The sequence below is a fragment of the Odontesthes bonariensis genome, chromosome 3, assembly GCF_027942865.1.
Source record: "Odontesthes bonariensis isolate fOdoBon6 chromosome 3, fOdoBon6.hap1, whole genome shotgun sequence".
NCBI lineage: Eukaryota > Metazoa > Chordata > Actinopteri > Atheriniformes > Atherinopsidae > Odontesthes > Odontesthes bonariensis.
This window is the reverse complement of record NC_134508.1, coordinates 44175398-44196910: the sequence shown is the minus strand read 5'-3', so window position 1 is coordinate 44196910 and position 21513 is coordinate 44175398. Positions and strand designations below refer to the sequence as shown.

Below are 21513 nucleotides of genomic sequence, written 5' to 3'. Positions count from 1 at the left end.
TCGACCTTTAGACAACGTTGTTTATTCATCATCAAAATCTAATTGAAATAGATAAAGGAACATCTTACAAATGATGATGGCGAATCATCATAATTTTAATCAATATATAATTATCAATATAATCAATATAACCGTAAGCACAGACTAAGCTGTAGTGTCTGTACAAAATGAGAACAACGGTTAAGTAAGGCAGGTATCACAGTTTCCGATAGCTTCTGAATGCATCATATTGGGATGGATGAGGCTCCGCCCACATCACAAGGAGCTGCGGTCCTCGCGGAAGGCTCAGGTACATCCACGGACAGCTGGACTCAGTCGGACCTGACCCACGCCTAAGGTAACCTTTTCTTCCTTCTGAGGGCTTTACCTCACATTTAGAGTAGAATGTCTGATTGTTCAACTTCAGGCTTCAGATGTACTAAATACTAATACTAGTATTAGTATTTATTACTAACTTGTGTTTGTCGAGGCTCTCCAGGCCCCGTTAGGTTACACAGTGCAACTCTTTTTGTAAAGATCAGGGGAAAAAAAGAATAAGCAGCATGAAAAGCAGCTGACACTGTTAAAAAATGAACGGGGAGAAAAAAATGCTATATATTCAGTATCTTTTTCTTTCTGTTCACAGTTCTGGGTTTCTAAACTGTCTAATTTCGTACTCCATTATTTTTTCTCTTTTAAAAAGTGCGAAAGGGAAGATATGTGACATGTAGAGCTTCAGAACCTTACAGGCAATAGTAGATGGGTTCTGTTCCTCTCTGACAAACACAGCTTAAAGTGTCCATCTCTATTTAGAGCCTTTTCATACTGAATCAAATGGACCTGTAACAACCTTTCTGGAGTATATTTGAAGATAACTTTAAGTTGTTATGAAATATTCCCTTCCAACAGTCTGTCAAGTCTTTTGTGTGAAAAGTATCTAAATAAAATGTATCATATTTTGGTGCCTTCTTGTTTATATTTTGGAAGGTTTTTCTAGGCAATGACTGAAAAATGACCCAGTTTTGGTCCTGTTGGGGAATCAATCAACCTTTAATCTGTTCCAACACGAGGGAGGAGTGCAGGAGATGAGGAGGAGGAGGGAGGGATGACTGGGATGAGAAACGAACCAGCTTTTTATCTCTCTAATCCTTAAAGTGTCAAATCTTGTGTAACTGATAGGTACAAATGGGCTTTACTCAGCGAGAACTGACCTCGCTGTTTACGTGACCAGATCAGGGGAAACGGGGTGACTTCTGAGAGTGGCGTTTCACAGGAAATGGTTTTGGTTAGAGAAGTACTTACACTGGATATTGTTCCTCCACAAGAATTTGGCCAGAATCCTTATTTATTATATGCAGTTAATCTATATATAAACTATATATCGTTCATTATTTATCGCAAGATGTGAAGAAGGAATGGACAGTTTACATAATTAGGAAGATCACCTGTAGTGTTTAAATATAGTTAAAAGTTCTTGATTAAAAAACTACAATCAGCCTATTGATTTATTATCGGAACAATAACTTCTGTACTGTATTTGTCAAAGAGCTTGCACTTACTATTTCTAATATTTGTGTATGTAATATCCACCATGACATGTGCGGCTGCCTTTCTTGGCCAGGTCACCCTTGTGAAAGAGGTCTTGATCTCAATGGGTCTTTTATCTGGTTAAATAAAGGTTTAATAAAAAAATGAATTTAAGAATTTTAAGAAATGAATGTCATTTATACTTCAGGAGTCTATAACAACGTCAGAGCCAAGATGGGGCGAAAGGAGATCATCTGCAGCTGGAAGAAAAGCATCAGCAATATCAAGGATGTGTTTGACTTTAAGGGGAAGATGGGATCGTAAGTACCGCCTGCCGAAAGTAAAGACACAAAAGCAAAGGGGACTGCTATGTGTGTTTTGGACCAGATGGACTACAAGTGTCCATCTACATCGACACAGCAGCATTTATCTATTTTCAATTTTTTTTAACAGTTGTTATTTAATTATCAATTCACAAATGATTGGCATTACAATCAGACATGTTCCCAACTGTGTGGTATTCAATTCAATTCAATTCAATTCAATTCAGTTTTATTTATATACCACCGAATGCCAACAAATGTCATCTCAAGAAGCTTCTGAGATACAATCCAATGCAAGCCAATTAGAGTCCAATTCATTGTAATCATCATCCAATCAAATCCAATTCATTAAATTAGTCGGATTCATAGATACATATTCCTAGCTAAGGAAACCAACAGATTGTATCAAAACTTCTCTTCAGTCCAATCTCCCGTCCTGAGCGTGCCTGAGGCGACTGTGGAGAGAAACGACTCCCTTTGAACAGGAAGAACCTCTGGCAGAACCAGAACCAGGAAGGGTGGCCATCCGCCTCCACCAGCTGGGGTTTGAGAAGACAGATAAGAGGGGACAACAAACACTGTAACACCATTCAAAGGATATCTGTTGGAACAGGGAAACACGAGTTAATGACCACAATAATGTCATATGTACATGGAGAGGAAAGAGAGCAGAGGGAGAAGAGGTGCATCATGGGAGGAGAGGTGCATCATGGGAGCTCCCCCAGCAGTCTGGGCCTATAGCAGCTTAACTATGGGATGTTTCAGGATCACCTGAGCCATCCCTAACTATAAGCTTTATCAGAAAGGAAAGTTTTAAGCCTGGTCTTAAAAGTGGAAAGGGTGTCTGCTTCCCGGACATTTACTGGCAGCTTATTCCACAAGAGAGGGGCCTGATAACTGAAGGCTCTGCCTCCCATTCTACTTTTAGAAACTCTGGGAACCTCAAGTAAACCTGCAGTTTGGGAACGAAGTGCTCTGTTAGGAAAATATCTTATAATGAGATCTTTAAGATATGATGGAGCTCGGTCATTAAGAGCTTTATATGTAAGGAGAAGAATCTTAAATTCTATTCTGAATTTAACAGGGAGCCAATGAAGAGAAGCTAAAACTGGAGAAATATGATCTCTGCTGTTAGTTTTCATCAGAACTCATATTTCTTGGCTTTCAAACAAATATGCTAAGAATCTGATTTGATCATGTGTGGGTGCAGTGGCTGCTCTAAGTAGTTAGATGTTTATTACAGCAGTTTTGCGCTGAAGATGCACATTTCCTAAAGGAAAACATGCCTTACTGGATTTGTATGAGCAGAAAATATATGAGTGATCATCTGAGGTGGGACCTCATTTTTCTGAAGCCACTTTCCAAATATCCGCTTCAGTGTTACAACCATGAATTAGTTTACTCAACTTCAGAGAGCAGTTACACAACGGAGATACCTCTCTTTATCTTCCCAGTGATGAGGCTTAGATCAGTGTTCAGGGCCCAGGATAATCCCTTTTCACAGCTGCCAGGAAGCGTGTTTTATCAATGATGTCGCAATGTGCTCACCACTTAAGCTGCTAGTGCAGGACTTTGCATTGTTAACCTTTTGGAAGACATTTGGGCTTCACTGGTTTTAATTAGCATTAGAACTTTCAAGCTTTCTTGACTGAGTAATCCTGGGATTTTGATGAGGATATTTTATGCTGAACACATGCTTGATTTCCAAGCTTTCAGAGCTTATTGATATTTTTAGATTCTTTTGTTTTAGCCCTTTTGATATTTGATATTTTCATAAACATATTGATGAATATAAACTTCCTACACGTTAGTTTTCCATCTAATCCAGATTAGCTTCTTATGACAGTTAAAAATGATACAAAATCAACTAAATTAGGACTTAAATGATTATAATTTTTCATTTTTTAATCATAAGGATTTTTGAATTTCCCCCATTGGGGGATGAATAAAGTATTTTTCTATTCTATTCTATTCTAAAAATTTTAAGGAGTCATTATAGGCAATCAAACTTTTGGTGCAACTAATTGGGAGATTTTTTTTTTTTTACATCAAATGGCCTTAAACTAGCAGAAACATAATTGTTTGTCATTTTAGGGTCTCTGCAATGATTTGGATCAGTGGCCAATATAAGAACAGGCTAGTTTCATTGGTCAGTACGAACACCTGCAGCGAACACTTGTCAGGGTTACTGAGGGAGCATATCCTGCAGCGTGAAAGCTTCTTTAGTGCTCGCTCTTCAGCTGCATGGGAATGAGTCAGCTGTGTGTGTGTCTGAAGCTCTGGAGTGCTGACGTCAGACGAGCAGTGCAGGACATCCTGGCACCACTTTCTGAGAGGATTAGCTGTCTGGCTGACTGTATCACAGCAGGAGTGTGTGGTATGAGCTGGTGTCAGATGGAGTCAGCTCAGTTAAGTAGATGCATTAGTGCTACATATGCTTTGCACTCCATTTAGTCTTTGTCGTAAAGAATACAGTTATTTTTTCTTTTGTAGCCACAGTTAATGTGTTAAAGGTGTTTTATTATATCCTCAATTTATTTTAAGAGAGATTCAGCCAACACGTTCACTGAACAATCCAATTCTCCTACTTGACGGGCTTCATAGATGAATCTATGCTGTGTTTTATTTTCGTCAAAATATATGGTCACATGTTTTTCACTGTGACGACACCTGTTGTTCCAGAAGCCGTCCAGTTGCAGAGAAGTCCATGAACATAACACTCGTTTGATAAAAAGATGTGAATGCATTTTTATTCAGTTTGAACCATAAGATATCATCATAAAAGTCAAATTCTCACATGGAAAGAAAAGCTGTGGAAGGTTAAAGCAGGTAGGGAAAGCATAGAGGTGGTAAAATAACTTTTTTTGTGTAAGAAAGCTTTTAACTGAGTGAGATGACCCAGAAGTATCCGAGTGCCATGTGTGATAAAAGTCTCTAAATGCTAAGGAAAGGAACGTTTTTTTGGGCTTTGCTTCCCCCATCTCTTTGTCATGCTCCATTAGATGTGCCTGGGTTGGTGTATCACCAAACAGACTTTGGAACATAGGCGGCGGGTGAGCCCGACATTTGGCAAGGCACAGAAAAAGACGTTTGTTTTTTTTAAACAAAAATGGCGTAAAAATTAGTTATTTAGCATAATTAATAACAACAACACAAGGATTCTGTTTTAAAATAAAAAAGGAGGACATGACAGTGACGGTGTGGAATTAATTTCCAAGACTAACAAGTGTCCTCCTGGCTGTCTGTCTAGCATTTCAGGATTTTTTTTTTTTTTTTTTTCTAACTTTTTTCCACAACACAAGCACATACATTACACACACCCACAAGGCTACGGCCAGCCACAGCCACAGCCACTCATCACTCATTTAATAGGCTATGTAGACCTGGCCCAGTGCAAATTAAGGGTTCAAATTAACTTCTTTGTTTTTCCTTTGCCTTGAAAAAAGTTCATATATCCATTTTATGCTTTTACCAAAATAGTTCGAAAATGTTTACAATGCCAGCCCATCACCCATACCACCTTGGGCCAGGTCGGTGACAGCATTGTTGCATTATCACCTGACCTGATTGTCACCAGGGGGCTGCAGCGACAACATCCACACACAATATAATGGCCTATATAACCTGCCCACATATATTATATATAATTTGCAAAATTCCCAGCATAACATTTGGGAGTGCACAGCCTACCCTAGCCTTCATTACCCGCCGCCCATGCTTGGGAAACTACCAATTAGCTCCGTCATTTGCTTACGATGCAACTCTTGCAAGTGGCTCAATAAATTGTCCAACTTCCCAAGAATTTCAGTGTTCTTCAGTCGACTACTTAATATGGCTTGATCAAAACACCCACACTCGTCTCCCTCAGCTATTGAAGTAAAGAAACCCATGGCAGTTATCAAACCCACTGCTGAGCACATGCAGTTGTGTGCAGGTACCCCATCCGACTCTAGCACCCGAATGTGCTTCTTTTTTGATCTCCTTCAGCACAGCATGGGAACCCTTGCACCATCCCTTCTGAAAGGAAGGGAGATCATGTTGTCTCTTCATTTATTTGTGCTATACAAATAAATGTGACTTTGTTTTTGAATAATTTGCTGCTGGCACAACATTCAAACCCTTGAGAAATTTTGAGTATTTTTCTATGCAGCCCTCCAAAAACCTAATAGTCAGTAGGCTTTGGAGACGAGGCGACACGTTGGATAAACGCCAGTTGGCTGAAAATGAGCTCGAGTTGTGAGGAGCCGACAGCATCAGATTTCATAACGAGGAGCTCGAATAATGACGAATGGGGAAAAAGCACAGGTGAAACAGTTAAACAACAGCTGCACTGGACACTCTTCATTAGTCAAACACAAAGCCCCTGTACACAATAATTCACCATCGGCGCCATCTTTTACATGCCAACACGGTTTGGATACCAAAGCCAGATTTTTTTAAGATCGTCACGGGCTCTGACTGTAACATTTATGTGTTGACTGGAAAATATCAGGATGCGTGCAATTGCTCCTTGGTCTGATGTGAGAATATGCATGAATTACCCTCTGTTGTCATGGCAATGGGAGAGGCCAGCAGGATAATGCTGGGGCTAACCTTGACGGCCTAACCTTAGCAGCCTTTAATGCCTGCTCATAATGTACATCCACTCTCTGACTATATTGATGAACGAAGGCTACAGCGCTATGCTACTCGGTTTTTTATTGGACCCGATCAGACCTCCACCTCTTACAACAGCATACCTGCACAGTAATTAGAAGAGGCCTGTCGTGGTGTCTGAAAGTTGCACACTGAACTATTGAGTAGGCAGGGGAGATAATGTATAAGAGCAAACCTCTTTGGAAGGTCATTAAAAGTGGTGTGGACAATTAAAAAGGCAAATATTCCAACTTGTACCCAGTGTATGTGCAGTTAGCTATTACAATGAAGTTTGTGTTGTTTTTTTAAAATGTATTTTATTTAAGAGAAAAAAATCTTACTTAAGATACCCTTGTTTGTGCTTAGCCTTAGTTTCACATCAGCACAAACCAGATCAGTGCCCAGTTTGACTTATTTATTTTCCAAAGGAGAGCAAACCAACACATTGGAGAGCAAACCATAGCTCCCAATGTTCTACATGTTTCTGAGGCTGCCCCCAAATTCCAGCAAAATACGCCAAAAACAGGGAGACGCAGCTGTGTGAAGGCCAAACACAGATAGAGTGCAGAACCGTGTTTAAGGCATTCTTTGTGCCTGCCTATCCATCCTATGCCTGCGACCTGGGAACTGATGTACTCCCGAATAGCTTAGTACAAGCGCTAACGGACCCTGGCAGTATCTCCAAAATTACCACACTAAAATCACATGCCATGACACCAAACTTCTACAGTAGTACAAATATGGTCTGTACTCACAAAACGATGCATTTTGAAGTTTGTACATAGTCCAGGAGTTTATTATTATCAACCCAAGCCTAATAGCTTCTCTGCTGCTAAAGCTGCGTCGACGTCACTTCTTGATCTGGGAGCTTCAATGTAAGATGAGGGTTGATCTACTACTGTAGACAACAAAGTATATGCTATATTCTACATGAATTTTTATGTTGTAGAGTTGTGAATTTATTTTATCAATGGAGAAATTGAGCAGCCTTGCTTTGTTGTCTACAGTTGTCTACAGAACTAAACGTTAACCCAGGTACATTCACTCATACATTCATGTATGTCCCACTTAAGTAACTCTCTTTTCTTTCAAGATTACCAATGAAATGATATTATGTCTGACATTGTATCTTATTGATATAATATGAGCCTAAAATAGCTTCTGTGAAAAAACATGAGCATTTCAGAGTTTCATTTGAATAGCTGTAAAGTTGAGTTGGGTTCTTGTTGTAAAATGTTTGACCTAAAGCCCTAAAGAATGCCCTAAATAATTCTATTACCATCTTTGCGTGACCTCATATCGTTTTCCATGGAAGGACTGAGGCTGCGGCTACACGGAAACGTTTTTCACTGTAAACGATACTTTTTCTTATCGTTTCGCTGTCGCGGCCACACGGAGCCGGCGTTCCCACTACCCCAAAACGATAGTTTTTGAAAACGGGTTCCAGAGTGGGAAAGTTTGAAAACGGCCTCGTTTCGTTTCCATTGTTACAGCTAAAACGTTTTTGCGTCAGTCACACGTTGACGCTGTGAGCCAATTTTAACACTTCTCTATTGTCTCACAGCGTGGCGTGACACAGTGGCGTGTGAACTGCATCGTTTCATCGTTTTCGTCTGGACCAGCAGCGCGTTTCCGTGTGGTCGCAAGAATTTTCGAACCCGTTTTCAAAAAAAACCTCGTTTCGTTTTCGTGTAGCCGTAGCCTTATTTAGTCTGACAGCAGACAGAACAGCTCAACAAGCCCTTTTACCAAAGCATGAGACAAGCTGGAAGTAGAGGCCTGCGCGGGACAGAATTTACAGTCCCACTCCCGCCCGCTCCTGCCCGCTCCCGCCCGCAATTCCCGCATGATTCAGACGTTCGCGTTACTTCTCACGGAAGTTCTTGTCATTGGCTTGAGGAAAGAAACATGATCTTAGCTGCACACACTGTCCGATCCTTCAGGTGGGGCACACGGTGCAGGAGCGCAAATGGCACAAGAGGCTTTACAGCAATAAGCCTACCCAACATACCTACCAAAATCTTTGCGTTGGGTCCCGCGAGTCCCGCGGGACTCCCGCAGGAGTGCAGGGCTCTAGCTGGAAGTATCTATGACATCAGAAAATCCCCCTGATATTGATAAAAGTTCCTCTTCGAAAAGTGTCATTTTTAGATGAAAAGCATTTATCTATTGCAATATATTATTTAATCTGCATATTTACATTCTGTTGAGTTGTAAACAGAGTTGTGAATATTATATTGCTTTTGTGGAACTTTAATGTAATATTTCCTTTACAACTTTTCACATTTGCAATTATTGACTTTGTCTGCTTTTCTTTGCTGTTTTTTTTGCAGGGGGTCATTTTCAGAAGTCTTCATGGTTAGGGAGAAGAAAACAGGAAACCTTTATGCCCTGAAATGTCTGAAGAAAAAACACCTCGTTCAAAGCAACCTGGAAAATGAAATCAATGTTCTGAGGAGGTAAAACCCATTTTCATCAGATTCGTCCCAGCAGAGAGCTGTGCACCAGCTGTGTCTTCAATTAGACAAATAACCAGTTACTGGTTCATGCTAATGCTGCTTTGAGTAAAAGTTTAGCCAGACAGTACCAGAGAAAATCAACTCAATACAGTCACACATGTGTAATACATGACTTGTAAACGGTGCAAAACATTTCCGGTGTAAATAATGCACACATCACAACCCGCACAAACATGAATGTTTTATCTTCAACCTCACAGATGGGATCATTTTCCTGTTCAAAAAGGCTTCTGCACATGCAAATCATTGAATACGTGTTTATACTGTAAACAGTAGATCATGTGTACAAAGCATGTGTGACACATGTGTAACTGAACTGAGTTGATTTTCCCTCCATTTGGAAGCAGGTGTAGCATTCAGCACACACAGAGTCAGTGTTCTATTTCTCACTGTTTCAGGATAAAACATGAGAATGTGGTGGAATTGGAAGACTTCTATGAGAGCAGAACCCATTACTACCTCGTCATGCAACTGTAAGTGAACTCATTCTTATTTATTTATTTTTATATTTTTTGGGCTTTTTATGCCTTTAATGGATAGACAGTTGGAGAGAGAGACAGGAAGCAGGGGGCAAAGAGAGGGGGAAGACACGTAGCAAAGGGCCTTCCGGTGCGGGACTTGAACCGGGGCCAGCCGCAACGAGGACCGCAGCCCCCGTACATGGGGCAGCTGCTTAATCCACTACACCACTGACTGCCCCAAGTGAACTCATTCTTATTGATCACTTAGTATGGCACAACACTAGCAATGTGTCTCATCTGGCACACTGCAGTGAAATCTGACAAAAACACCTAACAAAATGTGGAAAAATCCCGTGAACATGTTAGTTTTACAATGACACTATGATATACTACCATTAACTAATAGCTTTTGTCTTTTACATACAAGTACGCTATGTTCGCTTATTGATATCGGCTAAAATCAAAAAGTTTCTTTGGGTAAAGTGTATTTTTCCTTACCTTGTTATGCCATTTGCCAAGTTGAGCTCAAAAGTGTTATGTAATAGCTGGCTGAATGTGAGTGTGTGATTCAGTTTTGATCCACGTCACAGTAAGGAGACAGCATAAAAGTTCCCCTCAAGTCACAATGAAGTGAAACACGTCAGAAAAAAGCCAAAATGCCACGTTGTACTGGAGAAAGGAACGGAGGGGTTCAGGACTCCTCTCTGCAGCCTCGTATGAGTCAGCAGCTGATGACTGAACGTATTCATCCTGCTGCGTTGACTCAGTGAAGATGTAAAATGATATTTTAGTGCTTTACAAATCAGAAAGAGGGTTCCAGGTTCTGATCCCAGGTGGTTCTGTCTGTGTGGAGTTTGCATGTTCTCCCTGTGTATGCGTGTATGCCCCGGCTTCCTGCCACCACCAAAAACATGCATGTCAGGGTAAGTGGTGAGTCTGAGTGGCCCTGGGAGTGAGTGTGGGCGTGTGTGGAGTTTGTCTCTGTGTGGCCCTGTGCAGGGTGTCAGTTGGATGAAGCGGGGATAGAAAATGGGTGGAGGCTTTACAAATCTTGAACAAAGATTTTTGTCCACCAACTCTCAGAAGTAGGTAAAGGAGGTGAGTGAAGGCTGCAGGGTTCTTAAATGATGATGTCACACTGATGATTCTACTTTTGTGTGTCTGTGTGCATTCACAGGGTGTCCGGCGGTGAACTATTTGATCGCATTTTAGACAAGGGGGTTTACACTGAGAAGGACGCCACCAAAGTGATCAAACAGGTGCTGCAGGCTGTCAGCTACCTGCACCAAAACGGCATCGTACACCGGGACCTGAAGGTAACACACACACCTGTGCCCAACAACTATCGGAACCACAACATAGCTCAAGCCTGACAAGCATTTTAACACACACACAGAATGACATAAGATTCTGTTTATCCGTTTAATCTCTGTAAACCAAACCTATAGAAGGCTTATGTGACATAATTACTAACATATGTTCAGATTCAGATTCAGATTCAGATTCATTTGTGCCCCCGTAGGGCAATTAGTGTTGCAGCAAGTAAAAAGGACATACAAAATAAAAGACATACGATGAAAAGTCGAAGAGGGAGGGATAATACAGTGTGCCGAAACAACATCAGTAGCAGCTCCTATGAGGAGCGAACAGTGCGTGTCATCAATTTCTGCCAACATCAATAACACCACAAGAAACAGAAACAACAACAAAAACAATATCGACCAATCAGGCACGACTCCTCCTCCCCTGTCCTGAGTAAAAGGGAAACAGCCGTAGGGACGAAGTACTGCCTGTACCTGTTGCTCTTCATACAGGAAGTCTGAGCCGGGGCAGGAAGGCAGAAACTGGAGCTCAGAATGGAAAGGATGGGAGCTGTCAGACAGAGTGGCATCAGCCCTCCTGATTATCTGTCTGTTGAACAGATCCGTAAGGGTGCACCGTTCAACTCCCAGAATCCTGTTGCTCGCCTTTATCTCTCTGCTCAGTGCAGTTTTGGACCTTGTTGCCAGGGTTACCAAACCAGCAGAGGAGAGAAGGTCAGCACAGATTCAGTATATGATCTGTAGAATAAGACCATCAGGGACTGATCCATCTGAAACCTGGAGAGTTTTCTCAGACAGGACAGTCGCTGCTGGCCCTTTGTTTGCAGGTTCTCTGAATGGCAGGTGAAATTGAACTTATTATCCAGAATAAGTTTCGACGATGTCCACTGTCTGACCTTTGATTTCTGTTTTTGGATTGGTGTTATGGGGCTTTTGTCTGAACTCAATGCACATGTCCTTAGTTTTCTGTACATTTAACTGGAGAAAAGCATTGTCCAGACTTCAAAGACCAGACTTCAAATTCACTGACCACAGGACCGTGGGCATATTCATCATCATGTAAAAGACTGACTGTTACTGAATCGTTTTAAAATGGATCTATTCTCATGCCGACGGCAGCAATCGTCGGTGTAGAGAATATAGAGGAGAGGGCAGAGGACGAAGCCTCGGGGAGAGCCAGTGGATCATGCATCCATTCACCCTCACTCTCTGTGTTCTGGATGTTACAAAGTCGAGAATCCATGAAAAATGTTTAGAAGCTTATGGATCAGAATGTGGGGCTGGATTGTGTTAAAAGCAGATGAAAAATCTTCAAACAGCAGCTTAGCATGGTTTTTGTTACCAGTTTAATAAGGTGGCAGCAGCATCCTCAACTCGACCGGCCCTGTAGGCAAACTGTAAAGGGTCCAGTAGGTATTCAGTCTTCATAAGAACATCTCTCTTCATCAATTTTTCAAAGGACTTCATGACAAGGGAGGTCCGTGCCACAGGTCTAAAATCATTCCCAGCTTTAGGGTGGCTGCTCTGAGCCACAGGTCTAAAATCATTCCCAGCTTTAGGGTGGCTGCTCTGAGCCACAGGTCGAAAATCATTCCCAGCTTTAGGGTGGCTGCTCTGAGCCACAGGTCTAAAATCATTCCCAGCTTTAGGGTGGCTGGTCTGAGCCACAGGTCTAAAATCATTCCCAGCTTTAGGGTGGCTGCTCTGAGCCAAAGGTCTAAAATCATTCCCAGCTTTAGGGTGGCTGCTCTGAGCCACAGGTCTAAAATCATTCCCAGCTTTAGGGTGGCTGCTCTGAGCCAAAGGTCTAAAATCATTCCCAGCTTTAGGGTGGCTGCTCTGAGCCACAGGTATCACCATGGACTGCTTCCAGCAACTTCTGTTGGTTCAATGACAGCTGGAAGATACGATGAAAAAAGGGAGCTAACTGTTCCACACAGGAGGAGAGCAGTTGACCACTGTTATTATCAGGACCTGGGCTTTTTCCAACTTTAGAATATTTAAAAGATTTGGCCACAGAGACAACATGAAAAGGAGTATGACCAGAACAGGAAAGCTTGTTTGTAGGTATTATTTCAGAGTAGGAGAGGAGAGAATATTCTTTTAGCTCTACACACCCATCACTACTGTTGGTCAAAGCGTGCTGACTGACACCGTCACCTTGATATTCAGGCAGGCGTTGGAAAGTGTAGGTAACCTGGGCCTGGAGCTCCCAGGTTTTCCACATTGGGAGGGGTGATGGGTTTATGAGGGGCTTTCAGATAAGTGTCTTTTTCCTTCCAATTTCACAAATTGCCTCCTCCAAGTTACGGGGGTCTCCATGTTCAGCTGGACATAATCTTTTCCCACATATGGGTCAGCTATGCCGACCATGCAGGGCACTGCAATAAGACCAAAGCTCAGTCCTGTAGTCAGCGTGCTCAGAGATAGTGGAGCTGCATGCAGTCTGCTGCAGAGGGACCTGATGTCCCGCTGCAGACTGGTTAGGATGACCCAATACACTGCATGTCCCTCAGGCCCTGCGGCTGAGTTCACCCAGAGCATGGAATCTCTGTCTAACTCGAATGGAAATGCTTTCAAAGGAGGACGTGTTTCAATAACGTGACTGTGAAAACATATTTATGTCCCCACAACAGGAAAACCTGGTCCCCCTGCACACAGAGCCTACATTTGTGCTTTTGTCTCCCTGAGCAGCCGGAGAACCTGCTGTACTACAACACAGATGAGAACGCTAAGATCATGGTCAGTGACTTTGGTCTGTCTAAGACACTGGAGCACGGTGTGATGTCTACGGCTTGTGGTACACCAGGATATGTTGGTGAGTTAATCCCTTCTTTATTTGGTACGAAAAAATTGTGTCATTTCAATAGTAGTTTGATAACTTTAAATAGTAAATCACTTTCAATGACTTTAAATAGTCATTAAAGGGGAACTCCGGGGCATTTGAAGCGTGTTTCCATTGCTAGAGGTTGTCAAATAATGCTAGTATGACACAGAGAGGTGCGTATCTGCGCTCCCTGTGTGGAGATTGCTCTGTCCGCACAGCATGTCATGCGAGGCTAATACGTGGTGGCTAAGGGGCAAGCGCTAACCCTTCCACGTAAAACAACAACTTGCACACTGCAGAAACGTCACACCACTTTATAACCCATCCGACAATAAAGTCACAAGCCTTACCATCAAAACCATATGCATGGTTCTCACATTACTGGCATGGGGACGTTACAAAACAACTTTATAAACAGCATATAACTCACCGGCTGGTTGTAGGCTCGCGCATGTGAAAGCCCAGAAGAGTCGATGGAGGATAATCCCATATACAAAACAATTATATTCTCTAGAAAAACTGCGTTCAAGTATTTAAAACATTACAACAATACATGCCCAGTAATATTGTTGTAATGTTTTAAATACTTGAACGCAGTTTTTCTAGAGAATATAATTGTTTTGTATATGGGATTATTCTCCATCGACTCTTTTGGGCTTTCACATGCGCGAGCCTACAACCAGCCGGTGAGTTACATGCTGTTTATAAAGTTGTTTTGTAACGTCCCCATGCCAGTAATGTGAGAACCATGCATATGGTTTTGATGGTAAGGCTTGTGACTTTATTGTCGGATGGGTTATAAAGTGGTGTGACGTTTCTGCAGTGTGCAAGTTGTTGTTTTACGTGGAAGGGTTAGCGCTTGCCCCTTAGCCACCACGTATTAGCCTCGCATGACATGCTGTGCGGACAGAGCAATCTCCACACAGGGAGCGCAGATACGCACCTCTCTGTGTCATACTAGCATTATTTGACAACCTCTAGCAATGGAAACACGCTTCAAATGCCCCGGAGTTCCCCTTTAACACAGCTGAAAAACGAGTCGATTTTCTTTCAGTTTTAACTCCAGACGAAAGCATTGTGAAAGCTTCTTTTAGAGATATTGTTTCTTTTTGGGTGTAAATTATTTTGAAATCAGTCCAATCATCTGGTCAAATTATCAAAAGAAAGAACAGTTTAAGACTTCTGCAAAAGCTGAAGGAAGCATCCTGCATCCACATCTGGATTAGCATCAACAGTTGATTCTGAGCAGGGATATGCTCCATCTTTGCTGGAACGCTTTCAGAGTAATCCTGCTAAAGCCAGGCCTGAGAGAAGTGCCAGCCCAGCTGTGTCCAGAGCACATACAGCTGGACTGGCGCAGGGAAGGCTGTAAATCAGAGCTCTGATGCTGTTTGTACGCAGCAGCACCCAACTATGGTGTTTTTTCATTCCTAACCCTAACCGAGAGTTTTTAATTAACTCTTTCGGTGCCATTGACGTCTATAGACGTCAATTTAAAAAAAACTGTTCACTGCCAAAGACGTCTATAGACGTCAATTGTGTTTTTTAACGGAGCGGGCTGGGGGACAATCTAGCGGAGTTCGTCACTAAATCTTAGGCTTGTAAACACTAAACAGAGAATATACTGGCAAAATTACCCGCTAGGTGGCAGCAGTGCCACTATGCACAAAAAAAAAAAGAGCTCGTTTTCTCAATTTTTTTGGGTCAAACAGCTGTTTTTGGTGAAACCAACCTATGTTTTACTGTCTATTACTAAAAGACTGAAAATGCTAGAAACAAACTTTTTTTTCCTGATCAAAGAAGAGAGTCTACTCTTTCTTTTGGTAATTTCAATGTGTACATAGTCATAAGACACACTTTTCTGTGGGTCTTGGAAAATCAGTCAAAATACTGAAAAACACTTGGCAGTATGGGTGTCTCTGAACTGAAAATGGCTGGCAGCCAATGAGTTAAATGTGAACCCAACCCATCACAACTTCCAGCAAAGTAGAAACCACTTTCACAAATTCTTCATTTTGGTACCTTTTAATAGTTGTTTTTTAATTTGACCCTTTTTGTCAGGAAAAGTTCTGTTTTTCGCTGTGGACCCACTTAGCTCTTCCATGTTCTGGGTTTCGACTGTGTTGACGGAGACCATGTTGTATTTCCAACTCTTTATGAAAGGGATTCAAATTGACACAGACATTGCTTTTCCCATTTAGCAGATCTCCACCAATTTTCATCAAATTTACTTTGGCAGTTTTTTAGCAGACAACTCTTATTCCTCTTCCTCGACTCTTTACTTGACCCAGGAACAAACCATTTAAAAAAAATGAAATATCTTTGGACAGAGGTAATGATTTTGAGTGTGTTGCATCATTTTGTTACAACGGTTCCTAAAGGTGCAATCATGAATGATTGTTAATCACAGTGATGGTTGCCTTCTGAGCTGCCCTCTGTAGAGTTCCTCCCCTGTTCCCTGTTCACGCCTGCCCTGTTGCCCTCATACAACAAAGCATCTTCTTTAGAGAGACTTTGCCCTGTTGCCCTCATACAGCGAAGCATCTTCTTTAGAGAGACTTTGCCCTGTTGCCCTCATACAACAAAGCATCTTCTTTAGAGAGACTTTGCCCTGTTGCCCTCATACAACAAAGCATCTTCTTTAGAGAGACTTTGCCCTGTTGCCCTCATACAGCAAAGCATCTTCTTTAGAGAGACTTTGCCCTGTTGCCCTCATACAGCGAAGCATCTTCTTTAGAGAGACTTTGCCCTGTTGCCCTTATACAACGAAGCATCTTCTTTAGAGAGACTTTGCCCTGTTGCCCTCATACAACAAAGCATCTTCTTTAGAGAGACTTTGCCCTGTTGCCCTCATACAACGAAGCATCTTCTTTAGAGAGACTTTGCCCTGTTGCCCCCATACAACGAAGCATCTTCTTTAGAGAGACTTTGCCCTTTTGCCCTCATACAACGAAGCATCTTCTTTAGAGAGACTTTGCCCTGTTGCCCTTATACAACGAAGCATCTTCTTTAGAGAGACTTTGCCCTGTTGCCCTCATACAGCAAAGCATCTTCTTTAGAGAGACTTTGCCCTGTTGCCCTCATACAACGAAGCATCTTCTTTAGAGAGACTTTGCCCTGTTGCCCTCATACAACAAAGTATCTTCTTAAGAGAGACTTTGCCCTGTTGCCCTCATACAACGAAGCATCTTCTTAAGGGAGACTTTGCCCTGTTGCCCTTATACAACAAAGCATCTTCTTTAGAGAGACTTTGCCCTGTTGCCCTCATACAGCGAAGCATCTTCTTTAGAGAGACTTTGCCCTGTTGCCCTCATACAGCGAAGCATCTTCTTTAGAGAGACTTTGCCCTGTTACCCTCATTCAGCAAAGCATCTTCTTAAGAGAGACTTTGCCCTGTTGCCCTCATACAACAAAGCATCTTCTTTAGAGAGACTTTGCCCTGTTGCCCTCATACAACAAAGCATCTTCTTTAGAGACTTTGCCCTGTTGCCCTCATACAGCGAAGCATCTTCTTTAGAGAGACTTTGCCCTGTTGCCCTCATACAACAAAGCATCTTCTTTAGAGAGACTTTGCCCTGTTGCCCTTATACAACAAAGCATCTTCTTTAGAGAGACTTTGCCCTGTTGCCCTCATACAGCGAAGCATCTTCTTTAGAGAGACTTTGCCCTGTTGCCCTTATACAACGAAGCATCTTCTTTAGAGAGACTTTGCCCTGTTGCCCACATACAACAAAGCATCTTCTTTAGAGAGACTTTGCCCTGTTGCCCTCATACAACGAAGCATCTTCTTTAGAGAGACTTTGCCCTGTTGCCCTCATACAGCGAAGCATCTTCTTTAGAGAGACTTTGCCCTGTTGCCCTTATACAACGAAGCATCTTCTTTAGAGAGACTTTGCCCTGTTGCCCTCATACAGCGAAGCATCTTCTTTAGAGAGACTTTGCCCTGTTGCCCTTATGCAACGAAGCATCTTCTTTAGAGAGACTTTGCCCTGTTGCCCTCATACAACAAAGCATCTTCTTTAGAGAGACTTTGCCCTGTTGCCCTCATACAGCAAAGCATCTTCTTTAGAGAGACTTTGCCCTGTTGCCCTCATACAACAAAGCATCTTCTTAAGAGAGACTTTGCCCTGTAGGGATCACATCCATAACCTTTCAGGCACAAACAGAGGCCCTTTCCTTTGATGCAGACTGGTGTTCCCCTTCATCACACCTCAGGAGTTTGGGGGTCACAGCATTCAGCCTCAGTACTGAACAGCAATTCCAGACATTTTGTCCATGAAACTTTGAGAAAGAATTGAACAGTCAGTCCTATTTCAGCTCTTCTCTTGAGCTGCTGATAAATACAGTTTTCATTTAAAATGCTTGAAGCGAAAGTTATTCAGATTAGTCAAAATGATTTAGTACTTTCCAGAAAATGTCAAACTATATGGCTATAGTAATTGTAGTTGAAGTTTCTCATTTCTATGAGATAATCCATATTTAAAGCTTCTTCTTCAACTCATATGTTACTCACCAGTGTGTGTGTCATGTTACAGCCCCTGAGGTTTTGGCTCAGAAACCCTACAGCAAAGCAGTGGACTGCTGGTCCATCGGAGTAATCACTTATATCCTGTAAGTACATTTCTTTTTGCAACATTAACATGACAAATTATACGTAGCTATTTTCAGCTGGAGGACACCAGAAGAAATTCCAGTCCAAAATCCAAAGTTGAATGAACAGACAGGGAGCGTGGACTAACCAGGACTAAATCAGACAAAAGGCCAAACCCACAAAGCATGCAGTCATTTTAAAAACCACACAGGGAACACCAGAAATCAAGAAACACGAGGGAGACCAGAGCAAGAGCAGACTGCATACCTCTGCCAAGGCTGGGAAAGCTGGGCCCTGGCCCACCTCCAGAAAAGTCTTCCTCTCAATCCGTCCAAGTCGTTTCAGGGATCCTGCTGACAAACAGTACTAACTGCTGAGGTTCCTTAGCAGCCATAACAGGCAAAGCACAGGGAACACTAGTAACAACAAACAAAAAACCACTGGGGAGTATGGACAAAGTTAGCAGTGACTGAGTGGTGGAAGGAATAATCAACTAAGTGGGAAAATGTGCTGAAAACAATGTGAGGAAGCAAAACTCACAGGTGTTCAAGGGCAAAACATTTAGAGATAGAGTGGTGGATGAAGTACTGATCCAAATTCTGCAGATACCATGAGGCACTTCTGTGTTTGCAGGCTTTGCGGCTACCCTCCATTCTTTGAAGACAACGAGACTCGTCTGTTTTCAAAGATCATGAGGGCTGAGTACGCCTTCCATTCACCTTTCTGGGATAACGTCTCTGAGTCAGGTACGCCATACTCTCCTCGCCCAACAGACGTGGTAGAGCAGACATTTCCAGACAGATAATTCCAAAAGGACTGTATCGAGATACGATACCCACCAAAGATGTGCTGCCCCTTCATTTTTTACAGTTCTGGTTGTTCCAGCAAATGGTGCGATGAACTGCAGCTGATAGCTAAGCATAGAGCAGGATGAGTTCACGTAATCTTTTAGATTAGCTCGATATAGACTGCATGTGGACATCATCTGCTGAAGACATTAATAGTGCTCTGACCTGCTGGATTAGGCCAGCTCTTACCCTGCTATGACAGCACACACCTTTTTGAGGAATTTTATAAACTGCCATGTCAGCAGTCTTTCTGACCTAAGAAAAAAAATAAATCTATGAATCTATATTTTAGAATTTAGAACTGGTCCAACATAAAAAACTTACACCCATCTATAAAGTCCAGAGAGAAGGAATGCATTTACAGAAATGCAAATGACACATCTGTATCGCTGGTCTAACGATACGTGTTTTGTGAAGGAGCCCCTTAACAAATGAGTATAGATTTAAACATGTACTGTTGCTGTAGGGGCTTAAACGTGCATCATTGTCCATGTGCAGGAGCAACAGGTGGTTAAACTAAGGTTAAGATTTGTCCATTTCATGTGTCAACAGCCAAAGACTTTATCAGGAACATGATGGAGAAGAACCCCATGAAACGCTTCACCACTGAACAGGCGCTCCAGCACCCCTGGTGAGTCCCCCTCTGCCGCTGACATGCCCTTTCATCTCTGCCTCCTTTCATCTCTGCCTTCTTTCATCTCTGCCTTCTTTCATCTCTGCCTTCTTTCATCTCTGCCTTCTTTCATCTCTGCCTTTCATCTCTGCCATCTTTCATCTCTGCCTTCTTTCATCTCTGCCTTCTTTCATCTCTGCCTTTCATCTCTGCCATCTTTCATCTCTGCCTTCTTTCATCTCTGCCTTCTTTCATCTCTGCCTTTCATCTCTGCCATCTTTCATCTCTGCCTTCTTTCATCTCTGCCTTCTTTCATCTCTGCCTTATTTCATCTCTGCCTTCTTTCATCTCTGCCTTCTTTCATCTCTGCCTTTCATCTCTGCCTTCTTTCATCTCTGCCTTCATTCATCTCTGCCTTCTTTCATCTCTGCCTTCTTTCATCTCTGCCTTCTTTCATCTCTGCCTTCTTTCATCTCTGCCTTTCATCTCTACCTTCATTCATCTCTGCCTTCTTTCATCTCTGCCTTCATTCAATTCAATTCAATTCATTTTTATTTATATAGCGCCAAATACAACAAATGTCATCTCAAGGCACTTAGATAGTAAGTCCAATTCAAGCCAATTGGAATTCAATTAATTAATAATAATCATAATTCATAAAATAATCCAATTCGTTCATATAGAGCCAATTCAAAAACAATTTCCTAGCTAAGAAAACCAACAGATTGCACTGAAAACTTTTTGTTTTTTGGTCCAATCTCCCGGCCTGAGCGTGCCTGAGGCGACTGTGGAGAGAAACGACTCCCTTTTAACAGGAAGAAACCTCTGGCAGAACCAGACTCAGGAAGGGTGGCCATCCGCCTCGACCAGCTGGGGTTTGAGAAGACAGAAAGGGGGGGGGGGGGGGGGGGGGCAGGGGGCCACCGTGACGGCGGCACTGTAACACCATTCAAAGGATATCTGTTGGAACAGGGAAACACGAGTTAATGACCACAATAATATCACATATACATAAAGAGAGTAAAGTGAGGAAAGGTGTGACAGATGAGGCCCCCCAGCAGTCTAGGCCTATAGCAGCTTAACTATGGGATGTTTCAGGATCACCTGAGCCATCCCTAACTATAAGCTTTATCAAAAAGGAAAGTTTTAAGCCTGTTCTTAAAAGTGGAAAGGGTGTCTGCTTCCCGGACATTAACTGGCAGCTTATTCCACAATAGAGGGGCCTGATAACTGAAGGCTCTGCCTCCCATTCTACTTTTAGAAACTCTGGGAACCTCAAGTAAACCTGCAGTTTGGGAACGAAGTGCTCTGTTAGGAAAATATCTTACAATGAGATCTTTAAGATATGATGGAGCTCGGTCATTAAGAGCTTTATATGTGAGGAGAAGAATCTTAAATTCTATTCTGAATTTAACAGGGAGCCAATGAAGAGAAGCTAAAACTGGAGAAATATGATCTCTCCTGTTAGTTCTCGTCAAAACTCTGGCTGCAGCATTTTGGATCAACTGAAGGCTTTTCAGAGAATATGTGGGACAGCCCAATAATAAAGAATTACAGTAGTCCAATCTTGAAGTAACAAATGCATGAATTAGTTTTTCTGCATCACTCTGAGACAAGATGTTCCTGATTTTAACAATATTACGAAGGTGAAAGAAGGCAGTCCTAGAAACCTGTTTTATATGCGAGTCAAATGATAAGTTCTGGTCAAAAATAACTCCAAGGTTCCTCACTGTAGAACTAGAAGCCAAGGAAATACCATCTAGAGTAACTATATAGCTAGACAATTTCTCCCTGAAACGCTCAGGTCCAAAGATAACGACTTCAGTTTTGTCTGAATTTAGCAGCAGACAGTTCTGAGTCATCCAGGT

The 21513-nt window shown here is 42.2% G+C and overlaps 1 protein-coding gene across 1 annotated transcript in view; it reads left to right on the top strand.

Annotated features, from left to right (window-relative positions):
- Positions 1 to 258: 258 nt before the first annotated feature.
- Positions 259 to 21513, top strand: part of camk1ga (calcium/calmodulin-dependent protein kinase IGa) — a 36322-nt gene continuing 15067 nt past the window's right edge. Inside the window, exons 1-9 of the mRNA XM_075462292.1 lie at positions 259 to 337; positions 1715 to 1826; positions 8798 to 8923; positions 9382 to 9456; positions 10622 to 10760; positions 13461 to 13584; positions 18129 to 18204; positions 18818 to 18930; positions 19585 to 19663. Of these exons, the coding sequence (XP_075318407.1) occupies positions 1741 to 1826; positions 8798 to 8923; positions 9382 to 9456; positions 10622 to 10760; positions 13461 to 13584; positions 18129 to 18204; positions 18818 to 18930; positions 19585 to 19663 (818 nt within the window). The 5' untranslated portion in view covers positions 259 to 337; positions 1715 to 1740. The remainder of the gene's footprint in view (positions 338 to 1714; positions 1827 to 8797; positions 8924 to 9381; positions 9457 to 10621; positions 10761 to 13460; positions 13585 to 18128; positions 18205 to 18817; positions 18931 to 19584; positions 19664 to 21513) is intronic.